The following is a 22,500-nucleotide window of genomic DNA, read 5'->3' on the forward strand; positions in this document are numbered from 1 at the left end:
GGAGCTTTATCGATTATTATTTTTATTTTTTGTCTTTTATAGGAGTTGTAGGAAGACTTTATTTTCTTTGTTTAATTTGTTCAGCTTCTCTAGGCATTCGTTAGTTACTGAGTTGATCACTTTAAGGCTACTTGACTAAGGGATAAGACGGCTATTCCTTGCTTCCGATAGTTCCTATCTAAGATAAGTTGTACGCATCTTTTGGTAGCGTAGATTTCTGCCTGAAGGATGCTAGGGTAGGTGCCCATTGGTTCGTAATTTTTAATTTTCGGCCCAAATACTCCTATCTCTGTGCCTGCTTTGGTTTTGGAAGCATCAGTATACTACGTTATGGTATGGTGTTTAACTGCTGAGCAAAGGTTTCTCTCATCCAATTATTATTGTTGCTCAATGCAAGAGGATAGACGGGTGACCGCCTGGAAACTCGTGCTGTTGCTGGCGCGCGATTTGGCGAGCCACGCGTCGTAGGAATGAGAGCGCTCGTCGATGGGACGAGCGGCTCGGCTCGGCGCGGTCTTCCGGTTAGTTGTCGGTAAATGTGGCACAAGTCAAAGGATGAACGAGTATCGCAGGCTTGACTTGTCTGAACTTGTTGAATCATTTCCTACCATTCCCACGTAGGCCTGTATTAAACAAAAATGTTTCGCAGTCTCAGTAGCGTTCTTCATATCGTCGCAGAATAATCGTTGAGATTGGAGGTGTATTTTTGGCAAATTAAGTTTCTCATTTATTTATTTTTTGAAGAAAGGAGTGGTCAAATGAACTGGTTGTAGAATTTTTGGAACTTTACGAAGGAGAACCAGCAATTTGGAATCAAAGGACCCAAACCACAAAAATAATATATATTTCGACTTTTATAGAAAGAGGCCATCTACCATCGTCTTTTTCTTTGTTTTTATTTAAATTAAGTTCAACATTCATTAAAATAAAATTTGCTGCACAGGCAGCAATACGCGGTTTTTGTAGCAGTATCATTATTTATTCTTCCCTTCACGATGTTGACTACAAACTGCCACAAACAAATATACACTGCACTGTTTTCACTACTATGCAACTTAACAAGTCCAGTCGACGGTCGCGCGCAGATTTGCACTCGCCACGCGCTGCGCCGTGAGACACAACCGCTCGCTGACTCGCCACTTGGCGAACTGACTTGCCAAGCCGATATTCGCCAAGTCCTACGTCGTGGGATGCCGACTTAAGAGTCGGCACTCGCCAAGTCGGTGGTGATATAGCCAACGGTGGTATGGTACACAAAGTCATTAGGCCTCGTCCAGAGAAGCCTTAGCAGCAAAAAGGAGACAACTTAAAATATCTTTTTTTAAAAGGTACTTATCAGTATCTTCAAAAGACAACTTGAACGGTTTATATAAAGTAATCGCCTGTAATTTGAGACTTGTTTAATTAATTTCAAATTATTAAGATCTATACAATGTTCTTTATCAACAATATGTTCGGCAACGCAAGATTTATCCGGTCTACCATATCTTATCTGAGCTAAATATTATTTAAATCTAGTTAATATTGATCTTCTAGTTTGCCCAACATATTTCTGATTACAATCTCTACAAGAAATTTCATAAATACCCGACCTTTCCAGTAGAGTTGTTTTATCCTTTGGATTGGTTTGGTAACAACACGATATTATACAAAATTATGACTGACATTATGATCGCGGCACAATATGACCAACATGGTTTTAAAAAAATCGCTTTAAGTTTATTTTTACATCTTTAATCTAAATAAAATATCTGTTACAATCATTTGTTCTATAAAGTAAAATGAAAATCGCTGCTCGGTATCTTAAATTATCCAACAAATTTAAATGTTTTTGCCAAAATTTTATTTAGTCAGGTTTATAGGCTTTAGTCTTCAATTTCGATATGATTGATGACGTGCATCGGAAAATGTTTTGCGGTTACCGTAGGTTCTTTACTGTAGTATTTAGATTTTTATACAAGTAGTTGTTTTAGATCAATTGAACGTGGGGACAACAATAGACTTGCACCGATAAGTCAAACGTGCTGTGGAAAACAGGTGGTCTAGAAATCAATTGTTTTTCGTCGCTATACAGTATCTATGTGTATTTTCTACGAAACGTCATAATAATAGCCGATGGCCTTGATCTAAAACTATGTCGAAATAATTGTATATAATGCATAATTCCCATTTACGTAAAGGTAAATAAATAGAATTCCGCCAGCTACTTCCTCGATCGGTATGCTGCGAACCATTTTGTTTTAACAAACAATTCTGTCGGCGGCAGATAAAAACCGTCACAGTTCGATTGTTTTCAATGGGGGGCACGAAAATTTTCTCCCATTGTGCTAAACGGAAAATATTGGGAACGTGTTTATGCAGATTTGATTGTTTAGCGAATTCGAATAGTGATAATTAGAGTTGTACGTCGTTAATTTCGAAAACTAGTTTCTTACGTATTAAGGAAATGCAGTGACCCAAGAGATAGCATTTTTTTTAGTTTTTCGTTATTAATTGGATTTTAATTGACACTTGTCATTTCTACAGTGTGTTTCAGGTTGGTTGCAATTAGGGTGTCTTCGTCCAATTTCCGGGATCGGGATCCCGTTTTGAAATCCCAGGATTAGAACCTATAATCCCAGGATCAGAATGGCAAATTTAATTTAAAGAAATATTTAATAAAAATTCAGCTACATACCGGGTGCGTCTCAAAAGTGGCTCACCCCTTCAACTTTTTATTTTTTTATATGTTAGTATATGACATAAATTAGGATGGATTGACGTATTCAATTGTTTTTGGTCACTTCCTGTTTCACCGGAAATGACTACAACTACTGATTTTTAAATGGCACCCTCGGAATATTTTAACTTTATTCGATAGAAAATATCACTCTAAATAGAATGACGTATCATATGTCAACTTTTCACATTTTCGCTTAAAAAAGTCTTTTTAAATTTCAATCTAGTGTGCCATGGCTGTGTTAAAAACAATAATTTTTAATCAAGGAGCCTTGAAAAATAGATTTGATTGTCTAATGTTTTCGTGTCTTGTCCTGGCCTTTTAACAGATGCTGAAATCGTATATCTAATTGTATGTCATTTTTTTCAAATAGAACGAGGGTGACTCATTAGCATATTTGGAAAAAGCATTTTTTACCAATAATTTGATACCATACACTTGGTATTTCGAGTCAAATTATCGTTATGAACCGCATGTTACAATTTCAAATAAACCGAGCGAAAATGTCAAAAGTTGACATAGGATATGTCATTCTATCAGTACATCATTTTCTATCGAATAAAGTAAAAATATACTGAGGGTGCCATTTAAAAATCAAAAGTTGTAGTCATTTCCGGTGAAACAGGACTGTACAAAAATGCAAGACTTGGACGACTTATTAACTGCAAGACCAAGATCAAGGAGGAAAAAAATAAAATTATCTTTGAAACTGCGTTTGAATAAACTAAATATGTGTTTAATCAGTATCACTGATTAGTAAAATATGCTAGAAAGGTTTTCAATAAACACACTGCTATTTAAAGTTGTTGACAACCAACACTAACCTTAGTCAAAGTTATATTTGTAGGTAGTTTACTTATATTAATGTTTACTAACTTATGAACATATTTACTATTTACTATTCATATTATAATTATTTGCTTACTTGAGGAATGAACATAAATATCCAGTAATGTTACTTTTAATCGTTCTGTTTTTTTTTTGTTTCTTTCATGTCAAAGTATTTATGATAAACCATATTCCATTATTATCTCAAAAGATAACAAAATAATGTAATTAGTTGATCTGATTAAAATCTGTGATACACACGCCAAAAAAAAACACGTCAAAGTTGGCTTTGGAAATGAAGATCGCGGTTATTTTATAATATATGTAAAATATAGCAAATGTTATCGATCGTCATTTCCAAGCCATTCCAGCTCTACTTTTCTTGTTATCTTTTTATTAAGAATTATTTTTTTTAATGAATATCATATATATTTTTAGAATTTATGGTTAATTTGTTAAAACTTTTCTAATCATTTTAATTCTCACTATACTCTTTCCTAGTAAGATTATTTTACTATCTTTTTATCAAGTCGTTAAATTTGGTTTTATGACTTAATACCATTTTCGTATATTGAATTATATATTAATAGTAATAATAATATTAAAATTGATTTCAAAATGAGTATAGTCCTTTTCATAAGACATACAGATTTTCAAGGGGTGTTCCATGATCAAATTAACTAAATACACTACGCAGTATTCAAATGATAAATATAGTATTGCCTGAACTTAATATCAATAGTAGTTTCCGGTCAATTTAATTTTAAAATAGGAAGTAGTAATCATTTTTTGTAATGATTTGTTGTTGTTTTAAAACGTCATCTATCGAAAATTACCTCGTATATTAAGTTTAATTATTTGTTAGGTTGTATAAGTATTATATAACTTTTTCGTTTTGCGTTCTGCTTGATTGTGTGTTAATAAAATAAAGACAATACAAATTGAAGAACGGGATATTTTATATTTATACAGGGTGTAGGCAGCTTAACTGCGAAAAAATTTGAGAGGCCAAAATTGGTTTTGTCCTTTCCTATGAAGTTATTTGTATATGTTACAGTGAAAGTCGGAAATTCAGTGATTGTTAACATTCACTAGGAAATGCTAACAATTACAGTTTGGACCAGTGAATTACAATTTGGACCAGTTTGAAGCACCAAACCAAATGCAACGTTTATATTCTAATTTGTTATGATCTACAACAGTTAGGTAGTAATTGAGACAAATTATAATTCAATTACCGGCTACTACGTTCTTGTTTTAATAGATCAAAATTCAACAAATATAATTAGAAATTATTTTAATTTTGCGAGGCTCCCTTGTGGGACGCCTATGTACTATTACGGCGGAAACAATACCTACCTGTGAAAAGACAAATTCGGGTAATTTGAGCTTATTTTTTCACACATTTGACGCTGTCCTACCATATTGAACATTCGCAGATTCAAAAGTACGTTAAACAAAAACAAAAACTACTGAAAACCACTGAAAAGTTAATTTCGGCCTTGATTCCGACTTCAAACACACCGTAAGCTAAACGTAGTACGCTATAACGGACCATGGGCCGTCGCGAGGGACGGACGGCTCATTTCATTCTGGAAGACTAGCATCGACGTTGCCAATAGTTCTAGACGTTTCAGCACATTAAACAGCAATCATGTCCTTTAATAGTAATGCATATATCCTCTGGTTAATAACATATTATTACGCATGCTTCTTTAAAAATAAACTATTAATTTAATTAAGAAATTGAGATTTATTGATATACGGTGAAGGTTTTAAAGTCACCTTTTCTGCAAATCAAACTTAAGTAGATAGGCGCAAATTTGAGATGTGGCAATGTCGCCTTCTCTATTTCAGTTGGTTTTTACAGTACGTAGTCAACCTCCGATTGTTTGATCGGGTTAAAATGCACAATGTAATATCTGTTCTTAGCCACACCCAAAATTCCAAACACACGTGCTTTGATTAAGGCTTGATTAAAGTTTGCAGAGCTTCAGCATTTGCCATAAAATAGCGAGCAATTTGTTACAAAAGCATATAAATTATATATCACTGTAATCACAAAACTTCAATCTATTTCCGTATTGTAACGGAATTTTAAATTATGTCTTTATTTTCGAGAAAATTTAGTCCAAACATAAGGAATATTTTGTTGATGTTTAACCATCAAAATCTTAAAAATAAAGAAGTTGCCTAAAAATCTTCTACAATACGGATATAGGATAATCCTTTATCTTTAATTTCCTTCTTCATTTGTGTAAAAATACCTAGCCAGTTTGACATAAAAGGCTAAATACCGAACGCTTATTTTGCTACTTTTTCGAACAAGTGAAATGGACTCTTATGCTACAAACTAGTCAACTAGTCATGTTAACCGTAATCTATTAAATGTTTTTAAAAAATGCTACTTTTTCTCAGTGTATCAGAAACATTTTGACGAAACATATTCGAATATATTGTTGTTAATTATAACAACAAACGCTCGCTGGCTAATCACTGTCACGATAAGACAGTGATATTAGTCGACGAGGTACCGACTGAAATTACACGGTGGCTTAACCCAAGTCGTACCCGTGAATCATTTTCATTAAAGTGTTTTTTTTCCTCGTTCCCAATCAAGCAGTCGCTTTGGAAATGCGTGATGTGACAGTACGCGCTACGTTCGTTTGTTTTTGCGATGAGATTGTAAGTGGTGCGGATGGTGCGGGTTGCATGATTAGATAATTGCTTATTAGCATTGCTACGCATATATTGTTGATTTGAGTTGGCCGTGATAATACTGTTGTGTTTTTTTCCTTTCAGCAGCCCACATGGCGGCTTTGGGGCGAGGAAAAAGCGGACGGCGCCCTCTACACGGTTTACCTCAAGAAAGTGCGTTACCATCGGCCTACCAGAAGCCTTTCGTCCTCCCATTCGGTAAGATTTGATGTCATGTGATAACACTACCTATAATGTATTTAGAATTTTACTTAGAATTTGCTATTAACTTTACAAATGAAGCATCCATGGGAAAAACACGATAAGCGCCAGTAATTTTAGTGTTTTTTACAACATTATAGTAAGTCTTAACTGATCCCTACAAAATGTATAAACTCTGCAGGGCAATAATATGATATAGATGCTTGAAGTAAAATATACATACAGGGAAAGAACCTGATAACAACTGATAAAAAAAATTGAGACTCTAAATATTAAAAAAAAAATATTTTTTTTTATACAGGATGGTCCGAACCGTATTCCCGAAACTTCCTCTGCTATAAATAGTAAAAATAAGTAAAAAAGTTCGTATAAAGGTATGTTCAGTTTCATTTTTATTTCGATTTTTTTCAAATAATTTCTCAAATATTTGGATGAAAATTGGCGTAGGGAGTTTTTTGACATAAGAAATTTGATTTTGAGGTCGATATTATTCCTATTTGTAAGGGGCGCCACCTACATGTGTTTTAACTGTTTTGAAGAGTAATACCTTTTCTCTCATCTGTATCCATATAAAAGTACTGAGTGAAAAATATATAATTTTCCGTGATTTTTTACATAAAAAATGTCTATTGGTAAAAATCGCTACGAGCATCTGTTCTCAAGATATTTGGGATGGAAATAATCAATATATATGTCATTTCTGACAAAAAAAAACACATGTTAAGTAGATAGTTATATGACTGAATAAATGATGAAGTGTAGGAACTTTTTATTTTTTTAAATTAAGCATAAATTTTTCTTTATAAACATATTCATGTCATAAAACAGTTTCTGTTTAACTTTTGGTACAAAAACATTTCAATATGTCAATGATGATAGGTATTGATAATTTAGATTCCAAATATCTTGAGAACCATTACTCGTAGCGATTTTTACCAAGATACCTTTTTTACGTAAAAAATGTCGTAAATGTATATTTTTTTAATCAGAAGTTTTATACAGGTACGGCCGAAAAGTTATTACTCTTCAAACCTGTTAAAAAATATGTAGGTGGCGCCCCCTACAAGTAGGAGTCATATTGACATCAAAATCAAATTTCTCATGTCAAAAAACTCTCAGACACAAATTTTCATCCAAATATTGACGTTACTTCCGTAATTATTTGGAAAAAATCGAATTAAAAATGAAACTTCTACACCCTGTATCTCCAAAACTAAGCATTTTAGGACATACAGTTATACGTACTTTTTTAATTATTTTTATCTACAGAATATGCTGCCGAAGTTTCCGGAATACAGTTCCGACCACCCTTTATATTCATATTTTTTAATATACAGGTTGTTACTTTGTTTATTACCAGCGGCAAGAGCTGTATGGTTGAAATATGGCAACCTCGGCCCGCTCGTCGAGAGACAACGCGACGGGATGACTCGGTTTTGGAATGTAGGCAGTGTTGCCATTCTGTTCCCCAATAAGTAACCGTCCAGTTAACAATTTATATGTATACCAGGCCTGATGTATACCATACGATCGAAAAAAACGACATCAGCAATGGCTATGAAATGAAGATCGCTGTCATTTTATAAGTAAAATTATATGGGGAATGTCATCGATCGTCATTTCCAAGCCAACTGGACGCCGTTTTTTTTTTCGATCATACGGTACTAGGACGATTCCACTTTATTTTGCCAGATAATGTAAACAGATATATACGAATATAAATCGTATTCCGTTTTCACGGTAGTCGGTAGGTGTGCATTACATAATGTTACTGTTAAAGTTATTAAGCGTTAATTAGTTTTAATTTGTTTCCTAATTGGCTTCTTCAAACTGGATTACAGCGTTTTAACTCGAAGAACTCATAAAATAATTCTCCTTATTTATTAAGACTTTTATAGCAGTTTTACAGAATCAATTGGAGTAATTATAATATAAAATTTAATTTTAATATTAAATTTACGTTTAGAAATATTTATTTTAACATACAGCGTGTGTGTGTCTAAATCACATGTATTTAAATTCTATTACTATTAAATAACATAACACTGGAAATAGTAGAAGAATATATTCTTCACCACACTATGTCATTTAATAGTAACAAAAATTTTTCTCATAGATTTTAAGTGTTCTAAGTTAACTCACTAAAATTTGTTGTAAGTCTCATATTCAAAGCCAGAGATATAGTTCATCGAAATTCATCAGCGGTCACTGTTTTAATCTTAAAATTATATTTTTGTTGCGCTCATCAATTTTATGTTTATGAAATTATTATTGCAGGATTCAGACGACGAGATTTCCCACCTAGAATGGGAAACTGTGAGGGTGCGATTCGTCAAGGCCGGCACTTTGAGGAAGTTAGTGGAGGCTCTTTCCACCGACGACGGAGAGTTGGAGACCACCTACATCAATGTGTTCCTGGCTACGTATCGTAGCTTTTCCACCGCCAAGGAAGTACTGAAACTGTTGCTGGAGCGGTACGAAGAATTGTGCGAATCGTCGCAGAACGGACGGACAGAACAACTGGAACAGCACAAAAAGTAAGAAATCTCAGATACATTTTTGTTTCAAGCCTAACTTATTATTCAATCACTATTCAATCACAGCCTATTCATTAGACAGCCAGTCGACTTAAAATCGTTTACATGGAATTTTGTGTACCCATCTTTAGATATTCGCTAATCTTTTGTAGCCATCTTGTGACTGGTGCTCTGAGTGCCTGCATGTGTACGAAAACAGGCGCTGTTCAACAAAACTGTCCACATATTGACACCTCTGTTGATTTTACAGCAAAGTCGTAAATAGAGTTTTTAAAGATCTGAATACACATGCCAAATTTAAACAATTTGGAACAAGCCGTAAAGTAATTTAAGAAAAACTGCATCTATTTTTAAATTGGAACTAAAATGCAAAACCAGGCAAATGCCAGCATACCTTAAGTTGTCAACCTATGATTTTGCAATAATCAAATAATAAATAATAGTTAGGCTTTTCTAATTTGAACAAGTTTTAAATTTCAAAGTATATTTCGACGTCACTAACCGAGGTATAACGTCGTAGTGTAGACAGCACAACTCTTAACATCATAGACAGCACACTTGTAATGTGTGGCATCATTGGTACAAGTATACGGGTCCTACAGTCAAAGTCAAACTCAAAACTCAAAAAAAAAAACACAGGGGATATCTTTGAATAAGAAGACTAAGGAAAGAGCATAATGCTATCCATGTATTCATGCATGGTGGGCGGAAAAAGGACTGGTGGGGATCCTTGACAGTTCTGTTTGACGATTCATTTGACATATTTGAATTTGATTTGAAATTTTGTGGATTTGTCAGTCTTCACGGAGCTTATTTTATGTTATTTATTATTTATTCTACTACTGATAGTTGTATAAAGGTAGTAAATCTAGATGGAAATTGTAGCAAAACTTAAATTAACAGTGACACTATCGCGATTTATCGAAAAAGACTCTAAAATAGTTGGTTGTGTAGCGTGCGGTAGATCTCGGCAAAAATCGGGTGAAATAATGGAACAACTTTTCGCTAGTAAGTGACTATATAATATACATACGTGTAGTAGACCGATCATTTATGAAATTTACTTAAATTAACTAATTATATATTTTTTCTTGCATTTTTGCTTTTATTTACTACTTGTCAAAGATTAGATGTCAAAGAATTTAGATACGTCAATTTGACTTACCTGCTTCAGTAGCGTATCGGATGTTTGTGTTAATAAATAATTATTAAAACTTATCTATTCTTATTATAATAATATGTTTTTATAACAATTTTAATAACTACCAACATTTATCCACAACGTAAAATAAAAAAAAATATTGAGTCTACCCCACGTCTACCCCACGTCTACCCTACATCATAGTTTTACATTTTTTAAATAAAATTAGAACGGCACTGATAAACCGGAATTTAAGTCGGCCATATTTGAGTCCCATCGCGGTGGACCTAAGATTTTTGATATGCTCCTTCCTTAGTCTTCTTATTCAAAGGGGGTTATATAACTGTCACTGGGAAACACTGGATCATATTCCCCAGTGGAACAGTAGTTTATTTTTTAATGCATATACAGTGTGATTTAAGTATATTTTTTTATTAAAGTTGTAGGTTTGTAAATGAAAATTTACAAACCTACAATAAACCTGATTTTGCTCATAATTGATTGATAAAATATTGTTTTCTCTTGCCTTTTAATAGCAAATGTCAGTATGTTATAAGATTAGGTTAAGGAATGAAAAAACATATGCAGTGAAGTAATAAAAAGTAATATGCTTTAGTACAGTTCAAAAGACTCATAATATATACAAAATAAAAAAATACTGGTTTACATGGCAAAGTTTGATAAAATTCGTCAAACTTTTCGTAAAATGGAATATTCAAAATCACAGAAAGATATTTAAATTTTATTGATATGTTTACGTGTGTAGAATTCTCTGAAAAAGACCATTCCCTGTCAATGACCCGTCAAAATAGATTCAGTCGATTTGCGGATTAGCCAAGACAAACAAAACACTAAAACAGGGTTTTATGTTTTGGGGTTTTCCCAAATAGCTTTATATCGAAATCACAGTTTTATCGGTAATTTTATTCATAGAGTTATAACGTTTTAAAAAGAATGAAGCGAAGTTTTTTATAATCAGTTAACTAATACTATTAAGATTGTAACTTTTAGTCTTAACTATCTTTTAGTTTTAACTATCAAACTAAATTAGCATTATCATCAATAAAATTACTATAGTTTAAATGATCTCTTGATTGTAGTAATTTGATTAGCAATTCCAGATTTTAAAATAAAGTGTTTTGGCGTATTGTAATAAATTAGTGCCATTTCACTGTTGTAATATAAAAGGTACAACATCAATTGTATTTTATAATGTACAAGTCAAATATTTCAGCACTTATATTCTTAAATAACAATATTAATTTTTATTTAACTATTTAATGATTTCAGGACACTTATTTCTGCTCTTCACGTTTGGCTGGACAGTTACCCGGAAGATTTTAAAGATCCGCCTAACTATTCAGCTCTTCGTCTGTTACTCAACTTCTGTGAAGATTTTCTGCCTAATACGGAGCTCGACGCCAAAGTACGACACAGGATCGACAGGTAAGACATTAGAAATTTAGTTTTTCCAATTTTTCAGTTGTGAATAAAAATGATTATTTATTCATAACTTAATGCTGAATGATCCAACTCTTCTACCGTTCTCATCTTTAAATATATTTTTGGTTTGTCCATGTGTATTCCTTGTTTTCGTTTTGTTCCTAGATATTTATATTTATTTATTTCTTTTCAACTCATTTGCTTTTTCATTTATGTCTTTTGTTGTTGGTGTGATTTTTTATATAAATTTTACGGCAACCTTGATTTGTTTTCGTTACTGGAGTATATATTTTTATCATCACTAATTTGCAAATTTTTGTTTTGACTAGTTTACAATATTTTCTTTTTTTCCAGATATACCAGAGAAGCACATGTGGATCCCCTCTTAACTCCACCTCCGGCTTTTGCTATGAGGTCCATAGCTTCAGCTGGATGGAGATGTTACAAGTTACCAGATATCCCAGTCAGGCACTTTGCCGAACAGCTTACCAGAATGGATGTGGTAAGTTGCAAGGAAGGTTTTCTTCTCATTGATTTAATTATTAACCATTTCTTGTTTTTGCAGGATTTATTTAAGAAACTAGTACCTCACCAGTGTTTAGGAGGTGTGTGGTCCAGACGAGATCGCAGCAGATCTCACGAAGCCGCCACTGTATTAGCCACTGTCAACCAATTTAACGCTGTGTCTTTTAGGTACTGAATACTTTAAATACCGTACGATCGAAAAAAACGGCGTCAAAGACGGATCATGGGATTGACAATCGACGATAATTTTGGCAAGGTCAAGCTCTAGACGTTTACTTGACACGTACTCTTCTTTATCTTTTAATTGCGCTTACTGCCAATTGGCCTTAACGAGGTTGTAACTTATTTTTATATTGAGTAAAATGATTTTTAAACGGTGTAGTTTAAAATTCGAGAAAAAATAGCTGTTTAGAAATATATTTATGTCGTTTTGTCCTTTTTTAATATTTCTCTAATTATTGTTAATGTTTGACTAGTTCTCGTCAAAATTATTATGGGTTGTCATACTCTAGCCGTCTTTGATGCCATTTTTTTATCATACAGTACCATTACTATAAGACTGTGATAATGTGCTTTATTTCCAGGGTTATATCATCTATTTTAGTGGAACCGTGTCTCAGAACTCACGATAGAGCGTCTCTAATCGTTTGTTGGATAGATATAGCTCAGGAGCTAAGACTTATTAAGAATTTCAGTAGTTTGAAGGCCATTATAAGTGGTTTACAGAGCAATCCAATATATAGGTAAGTCTAAAAATTGATTCTAGGAGGAGTTTGATAACCGCTTTTCTAAGTGTTTCTCGTTCAACGTGAAAGAGTTGTCATACCCTTAAATTACAGTACTTTTTCTTAATTTCCAAGGCTTTTATCAAAAAATGGACTAACTGACACAAATTATTTTGTACTGTACAAAATATAAATTAAAATATGCATTAAATTATCAGATCCAGTAAAGCTAATCATGTTAGCATAAGTTGTTAGATATTATTTGAAGTCATTATATTAAGATTCTTTTTAGTGAATTGAATCACACGATTCAATTTCTCATATTGAATCGAGTCCTGCGATTCGTTCATTTGAACGAACCACATGCACAATTTACCGTGCTAACCACGATTCAGTTGAACGAACCGTATTCTAAGCAGTGAATCGAATCTCACGATTCATTTTTAATACTCGTTCAAGTGAACAACTCGTTTAATTTTTGCCCACCTCTACTATATACGTCCTAGATCCTTGTGACATTTTAGTTTTGCATATAAACAAAATTTCTATTATTTTTATTATCTAGAGATATCTTAGTTACAGTTGTTATTGTTATTGTAATGAATTATTTCTATTTTAGACTTCAAAAAACTTGGCAAGCAATTTCAAGAGAGAAAATTGAACTCTTCGACGAACTTGCTAGGATTTTCAGTGAAGACAACAACCAACTAGCCCAGAGAGAGTTATTAATGAAAGAGGGAACTGCCAAATTTGCTGGTAAGTTTTTAGGTATCGACGAAAACTGAAGAATATTTAATTTTTTACATCTAATTGTTACAGATACTGTTGGTGAAAACGACAAACAACTTCAGAAAATTTTTCAAAAACAAAACAACCATACCGCTAATATTTCGTTCGGAACTATACCCTATTTAGGAACCTTTTTGACTGATCTTACCATGATAGATACAGCTATACCTGATATTATAGGCGATGGATTGATTAACTTTGATAAAAGAAGGAAAGAGTTTGAAGTCCTTGCCCAAATCAAACTTCTACAGGTAAATTTGAACATATTTACTGTTTGAGTTTATTTTTTAATCATTTTTTTTGTTAGGGTGCTGCCAATGCTTACCATTTTATTGAAGATGCAGCGTTCGATAGGTGGTTTGACTCAATCTTAGTGCTAGATGATCGCGAAGCTTATCAACTTAGCTGTCAAATTGAACCTCCAACTGGTGGACCAAATAGAAAAGATAGGTTAGTTAGAACTATACTCCTTCCACCCACTGCCATTACTCGCTGACGAGTATTTGACACGCATCAGAAGATGGTCACGCAAGGGGTTTTCTTTCATGAGCTTTTCTGTGACTGAAAAGCCCGATACGTGATGTTATTTGTCTACCGCACTCCGGACATTCAAAAATCTCAGTGCTCTGTTGCCTCCTCACTTTTTGGTTGACGCTGTTAACTGAGTTTACAACTCTTCTCCATTCCGTTCTATTGTGAGCTGCTTCTTGCCACTCATTCTGCTTGTTAATCCCCTTTAAGTTTTCGTGGAAAATATCCTTATACCTTTTGTGTTGTCAACCCGGCCTCCTCCTACCGTCTACAAGCTCACCGTAAAGTAGAGATTTTGGTATGCGGTTTTCTTGCATTCTGCATACATGACCAGCCCATCTTAAGCGGGACTTTGTAATCATGACTTCAATACTCTCGCAGTTAGCTTTTTCCCGATACGACCGATACGTTTGAGACATGATGAAACCATTTGATTCTTAAGAGTTATCTCTGTTGCAATTCATGGGTCGGCGGTACGGCACCCAGGTTTCGGTTCCATATTACATGGTGGGAATTATTATTGCTCGGTACACTGCAAGTTTCTTTTTTATGCTCAAGTCATGATTGTAGAAAACCCTGTCTTTTTTAATTTCCAGAATGCTCTTGAGGCGCTGCTAATCCTGTGCTGAGTTTTCAGAGTCTACATATTCCAGTAGTTCATCTCCGATCTTTATAGCATTGTTGTGATCCTCCGGAGTGCACATGATTTTAGTTTTATTGATGTTCAGCTTAAATCCCAAAACCTCATATGCCCATGTATATGTGTTCAACATTTCTTGCAATTGCTGTAACGTATTTGCAACTAGAGCACAGTCATTAGCGTATTGAAGATCTGTGATGAATCTTGTACGTGTTTTTGCCCTGAGTCTTTTTATGTTGAACAGACCGCCGTCGTATCTGTATCTAATGCCCAACCCTCTTTCCTGCAGTTTGCTGTCCACTATAATGTAGAGCGCTGCCATGAATATAATGAATAGGAGAAGCGCTAAGACACATCCCTGACTAAGAACTATTAGAACTATACTTTATTTGTTATAAATATTCTTTCATTTTTATCCATATTTATATATTTTTAGAAATATCAGGAAACCAATCCAGGGTCATCAAAAAAATGATTCAATTACCAGCACCAGCAGCAGTAACAGTTCTCAGTTCTACTGTGACGTGGACAGTGTTCCAAGCTCGCCACATGACAGTATAGATAGAAAGCTGAGTCCTAGTCAAATGTCAAATTCAAGTAGTAATTCTTCGTTACCTAGTCTCGATGTTAGTCTGAACAGTTCTCATTCAGGTAAGCTTAAAAAAATAATACAAATCAGACGTTTATTTTGCTCTGTATTTTAATAGCTTAAATATATTTTTTGTGATTTTAGGTAGTGCCAACAATAGATTACAAGTGCCTTCTTTAAATAACTCAGGGACATTGAGTAATCATTCTCAGAAGAGCAGTCCAGATTTTTATATAATTAAGGTAAGAATTTCAAGTACTTAAATATTTTCGTATATAATATGTCTGTCTTGTAGTTAGTCTGTGATTGTGCTAAATTATAGTAATACTCCACAAAGAAACACACATAATTTATATTCTGTTTATAGGTAACATATGAGACAGATAATCGGGAAACGGAGGGTATAGTGTTGTACAAAAGTATAATGCTAAGCAACAATGAAAGAACACCTCAAGTAATACGAAATGCAATGTACAAATTAGGTCTAGAAGGAAATCCGGATCAGTATACACTAGCACAAGTTTTACCAGAAAAAGGTAAGTTTCTTTCCTATTCAGCCTTTTCCTAAATTCGTTTTTTATTTTTTTATCTAACTTCAAAAGTAACGAATATTTTGTATAAAGTATAAAATGTTTCCTTGTTAAGACTAAATTTTCATTTCCTATACAGGTTGTTAACTGGACAGTTACTTATAGGGGAACAGAATGGCAACACTGCCATTGCTCAGAAATGCAATGAGAACGCATGCACTTATAGGGTTTTCTGCCGACTCGTCCCGTCGCGTCCAAGAACGGTAAACTAATAGGATTGCTCATCCTCATAAGACGTACGTTCGCCTCTTCCCGCGCTTCAGCTGACAGATGTGACGTCATTGTAGCCCTTGTCAAAGCCTTCGTGGCCTTGTCATGATAGTGTGTATTATTAGTTGCCTATGGTAAACTTATAAAAATAACAGCTGACAAATTTTGAGTTAATTATTTTGTCAATTTTAAATGTGAAAAAGGTGTCTTTAAAGTTTTTAGAGCTACAGAGTGTATAAATACGTTCATTTTGTGTTGTAGATTGTGATTGTGACAAAGTGCATACTAAGTGCCCCCGATTTTGTTTATTAATTATTTTAAAGCAAAATATGGAAGTACTCTAAAAAGAATGCTTGCAAAAGGTGATGCTGGGAACTGCTGTTCTTAAAAATGCATTATCCGAGTATTTAATACGATTTATACAGTTAATTTTCTATACTGCATACATATAAGGTGTTTAAATAAATAAACTAAATAATGAACGTTTTGCATTCGGTAACCAATAATGCACGTGTGTGTATTATTGGTTGCCGGATAAGGACTAATAACCATGACAAGGGCTACAATGACGTCACAAAGCGAGTAGTTTTCGCATGCACCTGGCGGACACTTTTGGCTGAATGAGCAGTCCTATTAGATTAACTGTTCTTGCGTCGCGTCGTCTGTCGACGAGCGGGCCGAGGTTGCCATATTTCAACCATAAAGCTCTTGCCGCGAGTAATAAACAAATTAACAACCTGTACAGACATAATATGATTAATTTACAGATCATGATTACCTGTAATTTTATTTTTATTTCAGAAATGCTTTTGCCGCCAAACTCCAACGTTTACTACGCAGTCAATACAGCACACAATCTTAACTTCATTTTGAGACCAAAAAAACTCAGTGATGCCAACTCGTCGGGCAAGTATTTGAAAGGGAAGTCGAAGTCATAACAAACCCTGACATGGGATGCTTTTTAGTAAGAGTTTAACCTGAACCAGCTGTTAAAAAGTATCTTCATTACTACTTAAGCTTAAAGTAAATTTTACCAATTTAAAGTAAGCGTAACAAATATGTATAACAACTGTGATAAACGATCATGCTGTTAGATACTCTGTAATCATCACAATGTTTATTTTAATTATTTATTTTATATATTTTTTTACCAACCTAGATTTAAATTAAATATTTTTTTTAATCGGGACTAAAAAGAATCATTGTAAATTTACAATATGGTTTTGTCCGGATTTTTTAAGTAGCTTGTTTTTAAGCGTTTATATACATATATAACAAAATGCACACAGCCAACTGGTGCTAAAAGAATTATTAAATATAGAGTAAACATCTACATAGTTGTTTAAAAAAATATACAATTTTTAGTAGTTAAGTAAATTATTTAAATAACTTGTTTTTGAAGTAATTTTTAATAATAACAATATTAAGACCCTGCATATTATAAAATGTCAATATTAATAATTAATATAGATATTTTTTAACCAGTGTAAGTATATATTTCTTAAAATCTTTATGCAATTACCAATCCAAAACAAACTACAATAACAGTAATGATGAATTTTGAGAAATTTGTATATTTACGGTTAATTTAATTAAACGACACGAGTTGTATAGACTAATTAGTGTAGATATTAATTTCATATATTGTATAAACGTATTTATATAAGAAAAATGTATGCGGTATTAATATTTTTAGAAGCTTTACTTTGGTGTAATCTAAACAAAAATTGTAATTATTGTTAACCAAAGATAAATACTATAAGAATCATCTACGTCAAATTATATAGTTGAACTTGTCCAAAAATATACCTGTTTCAATATTCTATATTTTTCCAATGCTCAATTTTGCCTTCTGTAAAGATCTGAATAAAACAAGTTCGTTCGTGTGTGGAACTGTAGAATTTAATAATACTCTTATCGAGTGCTTTATATGTGCATTAGATCGTCATGTTAAGTAATTTACCTGCATTGTATAGATATAGATGATAGAGGAAATTTTGTAAGAATTCGTCCCATTTGTTGTACTGTATTTTTCTAATAAAAGACTAAATAAATCTAAAATAGATAGTTTCATTATTTTTCCCTTCTATAAAATTGTTATACGCGCCGGTGCTGCCACCATCGGAGAATATCGTAAATAACTAATATATACAAACACACCGGTTTAAATAGCGAGTATACGTAAAATTTATTATAATTATACATATAATTATTCTAAAAGTTGTTAGGAAGTAAACATAAATTGTGAAAATTCTCAAAATAAAAATAAAAAAGTAAATATTTTGACATTTTCAGAAGGTGTAACTTGTATTATAATTTATCTATTATTATATATTATGGAGAAGAATTGTAAAGTCAGTTAAGAGCGACAACCAAAAAGTAATGAGGCAACAAAGCAATGAGATTTTTGTCTGGAGTGCGGTAGGCGTATAACATCACGTATCGGGCTTTTCAGTCACAGAAAAGCTCATGAAAGAAAACGCCTTGCGTGACCATCTTCTGATGCGTGTCAAATACTCGTCAGCGAGTAATGGCGGTATGTATGTATACTGCTGGATCTGTATCTATGAAAGGAATTTCAAAAACGCAGTCACAATATTGGAGTGTGATCAATTTACTACAAAACACATTTAAATAAACAGCAATATATTTTATAGATCGTTACCTATATACACTCGGCAGAGAGTCCAGTGTGGACTTGACGAGTATGTCACTCATTACATTACTCAGACGGGACGCATCGTCAATTTTTTTACGAGAAAGATCGATTAAAACGGTAGTAGACCGAGCTTGGAGAATAGTGTAGTCGTTATCGGTAAAATAGTTGCCTGATTTTATTAATTTTGGGTTTTCTTTTTAATTTTCTAATTTTTATAAAGATTATGTCTCATTAAAACTGTCTCGTTTAAAACTGTTTGGGTATTTTTGAAATTTTTGAATTTTTTTTTGTAGTAGGTTGTAGTAGGTATTTTGTATTGTAGTAGGTAATTATATTTAAAATATTTATTAGTGATGGGAAAAACCAATTAATTTTAATAATCGAGTACTCGAATTTCAAGCTATTGCAATAACCGAGTGATCGCTCGAGCGAAATATCACTCGTATTTAAAAATACGGTTTTTCGCCCGTCGCTTGTTGTAAGTATGGGGACATACGCAGGGCACATATTCTTTCGGTGATGAATGGCAAGTAGCAAGCGACGAGCGACTCGTTTGATCGCTTGATTTAGTTTACTTCAAAGCATTGTAGGTCGTAAAATTTTGTCCCTCAGATACGCAACGGATAAATATATATACGGCGTCGTATAAATTTGCTACCTGCAATGTATGTAGAAAATTCGCTCGGTTTTTTATCGAGTATATCAAATTAAAATCGGATTTCAATTTATTTCATTCTTTTTCGCTTACGTCGTCACTCGTCACTTGTATCGCTCGTTCATAATCGAGCGATATCGGTTACTTCAATAATAATCGAGCTAATTTTCGCTATCATTTCGCCATCACTAATATTTAGAGCACGCCCATGAATTGCTTGCTAACAGAAAATTTTGTTTCTCCTCTTATAATTTAGATGACCTACCCTACTTTTCAGTAGATGTTGCTTTGGCTATTGATTATCGAATATGCTGAAGAATAGAAATCAATACTTGGTAAAACTATATAGTTGTCAATGCTGTCATTAGATGTCACATTAGTATTTCTTTAGATATGCAACTAAATATTCATGATCTCTATAATTTTAGCGCTCATTTAAAATGAATTACATATAATATCGGTTGTCCAACAATTATATTGTCTAAATTTTTGCAATATAATTGTGGTTTATACTACTCAGATTGTCGATAGTTTAAAACTAAATTTCAACGGTACCGAATGTTCAATATTCCAAAGGATAAAATCGATATCTGTTTGAAATATTTAAATCTCGTTCACCATTCAGGCTGTTGGTGACAGCTGTTGGGCGGAAAACTAACGAAAAACTCCATTTCCATCTTTCAATTATTGAGAATAGCTATTCCCTTAATTGAGCTTTATTGACGTTGTCCGATACAAAAAAAACAGTTGGCATTGCCTGAGTGATAGCAGGCGTTTAGAGGAAGTTGGTAAATTATTTAAATGTCATTGTCACTGAGAATTTTGTTGACTATATTTTTTTAAATATTTCTTTAAAAACATGCGAAAGTTGAGTTACAAAATAGTTTTTTAATAACAATATACTATATATTTATTAGTTTCGTAAGCAAATCATTATTTAATAGTTTGCTATTGTTGTTATTCATTTTATGCGGGTAAATTATTTCTAAAAATAAAAAATAGTGCGTATGAGAAAATCATAATATATTTTATTATGAGACACTTTTCTTCTTCTCAACCTACTAAAAGACTAACATTAGAAATAATTATTTATAGATAACACATATTCAATTAAATTTAAACTGAAATTGGATTATGTCATAAAATTTCTTGCAAAAACCTTTTTAGTAACAGGGAGGTTTTTAAAAGTAACAATAACCGAGAATCTTCTTCTGCTTGTAATAGGACGAGACATGAAATAATCTATATAAGAAGTGTCAGCTCAATGTTAAATCATGGAAACCAACTTGATAGAAACAATGTGGCGGCCTGGGTAATTTTCAGACATGGCGGCTGTGTGACATTTGACAATTTCAATTTTATTAAATTTATTTCCGTTTCCGGCTTTTAATGGCGGGCTCCCCATTAGGTTTAAATTAGGTTTAATATACTTTTTACTCTTTCTAGGAGTAAATAATACAACAAAATTGCTCAAACATATTTATTTGAAATTTAGAACAATGTAAATATGTAAATCAACACAATTAAGGAGATATAAACATATAAACTACTGTATCAATATCAAATATTTAAATAATACCAGAGATGCTGTCTTAAAGTGAATTAGTAAAGCAACAGCGCATTGACTTACAGAAACTTGAAAATAAATAAATGTTTTCGCAGCTTCATGGGCGTCAAACTAAATAATGGAAGCAGGAAAAAGAAAACAAAAACACACACAAAACCTGGAATCAACAAAAAAAAAATTATGTAAAAAACATAAATATAGGTACATAAGACTTTTGTGAATTAAATCAAACAGGACTTGCTCTATTAAAATACATAATAGGTATCTATGTGGTATGTAATTGCGCATTTATATTTTTATATATAGTATGTTATTGCTGCCTTAAATTTATACAGGGGTACCAAAAATTAGTTATTTATTTTAAGGATTTATTTTACATAAAAACTTTGTTATTTCAAATGCAACACCCTGTATTTTTTAAATGAATTGAAGCAGCTTAAAATGCTCTTTCAAACTATATTAGGGTTTCCTATCTCAGATTTTGAATAAAAAGCGATTTTTAAATAAAATGGCAATCAAGATGGCTGGTAACGCCATGGCAATTTTCTAGTGACAGTTAGTAACTATTTTCAAAATCCTTGCCACATGCCTCGGAAGCTGACATATAGACAAAAGAAGAAGACGCCGTCGTGCATAGAAATGTTCCGTAACAGAAATTGACAAAAATATTTAGATTTTTATCTAGGACAGTCTAGAAGGCCATGCTTTCTGTCTGGGTAGGACAGCGCCAGGACTGTTTGCAATTATTCTGTTTACTGTCACCTCCCTGGAACCAAGGTCCTGTCAATTCTGTCAATTATTGCCTTCTTGTGATGTTGACGTCCAGCTGTCATACCAACGCTTTGGGAGTCTACCAACTGGGCGTCTTGTTTTGGCCCACTTGGCAATTCGATCTGGACTCATCCTGCCTACGTGGTCTCTCCAATACCGGCGCCTTGCTCTTACCCATCTGACAACGTCCTGGATAATATACTCCCAACTCTCTTAGCATGTCTGTGTTGCATGTTTTGTCAAGCAGTGTAGTCCGTTTTATTGTTCGTAATATTTTCATCTCCGTTGTTCTCATTTGATGTTTCTGCTCTTGTTTTCAGCAGCGTAAATCAGTATGGGTCTTATAAATTCTAGTGCAGTATTGATAATATTCAATGATGTCATCTGATTCTGAATATTCGGAATTTGACATGTAGAAATTATTAAATTGAACAGCTACACTAACTAATTGAAATTGATTCAGAATGAGTTACATCCGTGTGCGTGCAGCAGTTTTACCTTAGTTGTAAACTGGTTGAAGAGTACACTAGTTTGCAACTTTTGCCTCAAAATAGTCTAACCGTGAGCAGTCGGTCTTTAGAGCATATCCTCTTTATTGACGATACCTCTACATCTCTCATTCGACAAAAGGAACGTTGGTAACGAATCTACGAAAACGCACA

The 22,500-nt window shown here is 33.2% G+C and overlaps 1 protein-coding gene across 6 annotated transcripts in view; it reads left to right on the forward strand.

The window, feature by feature from the left end:
* LOC115875166 (ral guanine nucleotide dissociation stimulator-like 1) overlaps nt 1-18,244 on the forward strand; it is a 54,220-nt gene extending 35,976 nt beyond the window's left edge. For 2 of the 6 annotated variants that reach the window (XM_030890569.1, XM_030890565.1), the window contains exons 2-14: nt 6,350-6,463; nt 8,744-9,003; nt 11,435-11,590; nt 11,942-12,089; nt 12,153-12,280; nt 12,697-12,855; nt 13,457-13,593; nt 13,657-13,877; nt 13,934-14,076; nt 15,234-15,448; nt 15,531-15,628; nt 15,754-15,922; nt 16,988-18,244. In XM_030890569.1, the coding sequence (XP_030746429.1) occupies nt 6,350-6,463; nt 8,744-9,003; nt 11,435-11,590; nt 11,942-12,089; nt 12,153-12,280; nt 12,697-12,855; nt 13,457-13,593; nt 13,657-13,877; nt 13,934-14,076; nt 15,234-15,448; nt 15,531-15,628; nt 15,754-15,922; nt 16,988-17,124 (2,085 nt within the window). In that variant the 3' untranslated portion in view covers nt 17,125-18,244. Of the gene's footprint in view, nt 1-6,082; nt 6,233-6,349; nt 6,464-8,743; nt 9,004-11,434; nt 11,591-11,941; nt 12,090-12,152; nt 12,281-12,696; nt 12,856-13,456; nt 13,594-13,656; nt 13,878-13,933; nt 14,077-15,233; nt 15,449-15,530; nt 15,629-15,753; nt 15,923-16,987 lie in introns of those variants that run through there. The other 4 variants (XM_030890570.1, XM_030890566.1, XM_030890567.1 and 1 more) reach the window with 3 other exon arrangements.
* Nucleotides 18,245-22,500: the final 4,256 nt, after the last annotated feature.

This window comes from Sitophilus oryzae, unplaced genomic scaffold, assembly GCF_002938485.1.
Source record: "Sitophilus oryzae breed Bouriz unplaced genomic scaffold, Soryzae_2.0 scaffold_1350_pilon_pilon, whole genome shotgun sequence".
NCBI lineage: Eukaryota > Metazoa > Arthropoda > Insecta > Coleoptera > Curculionidae > Sitophilus > Sitophilus oryzae.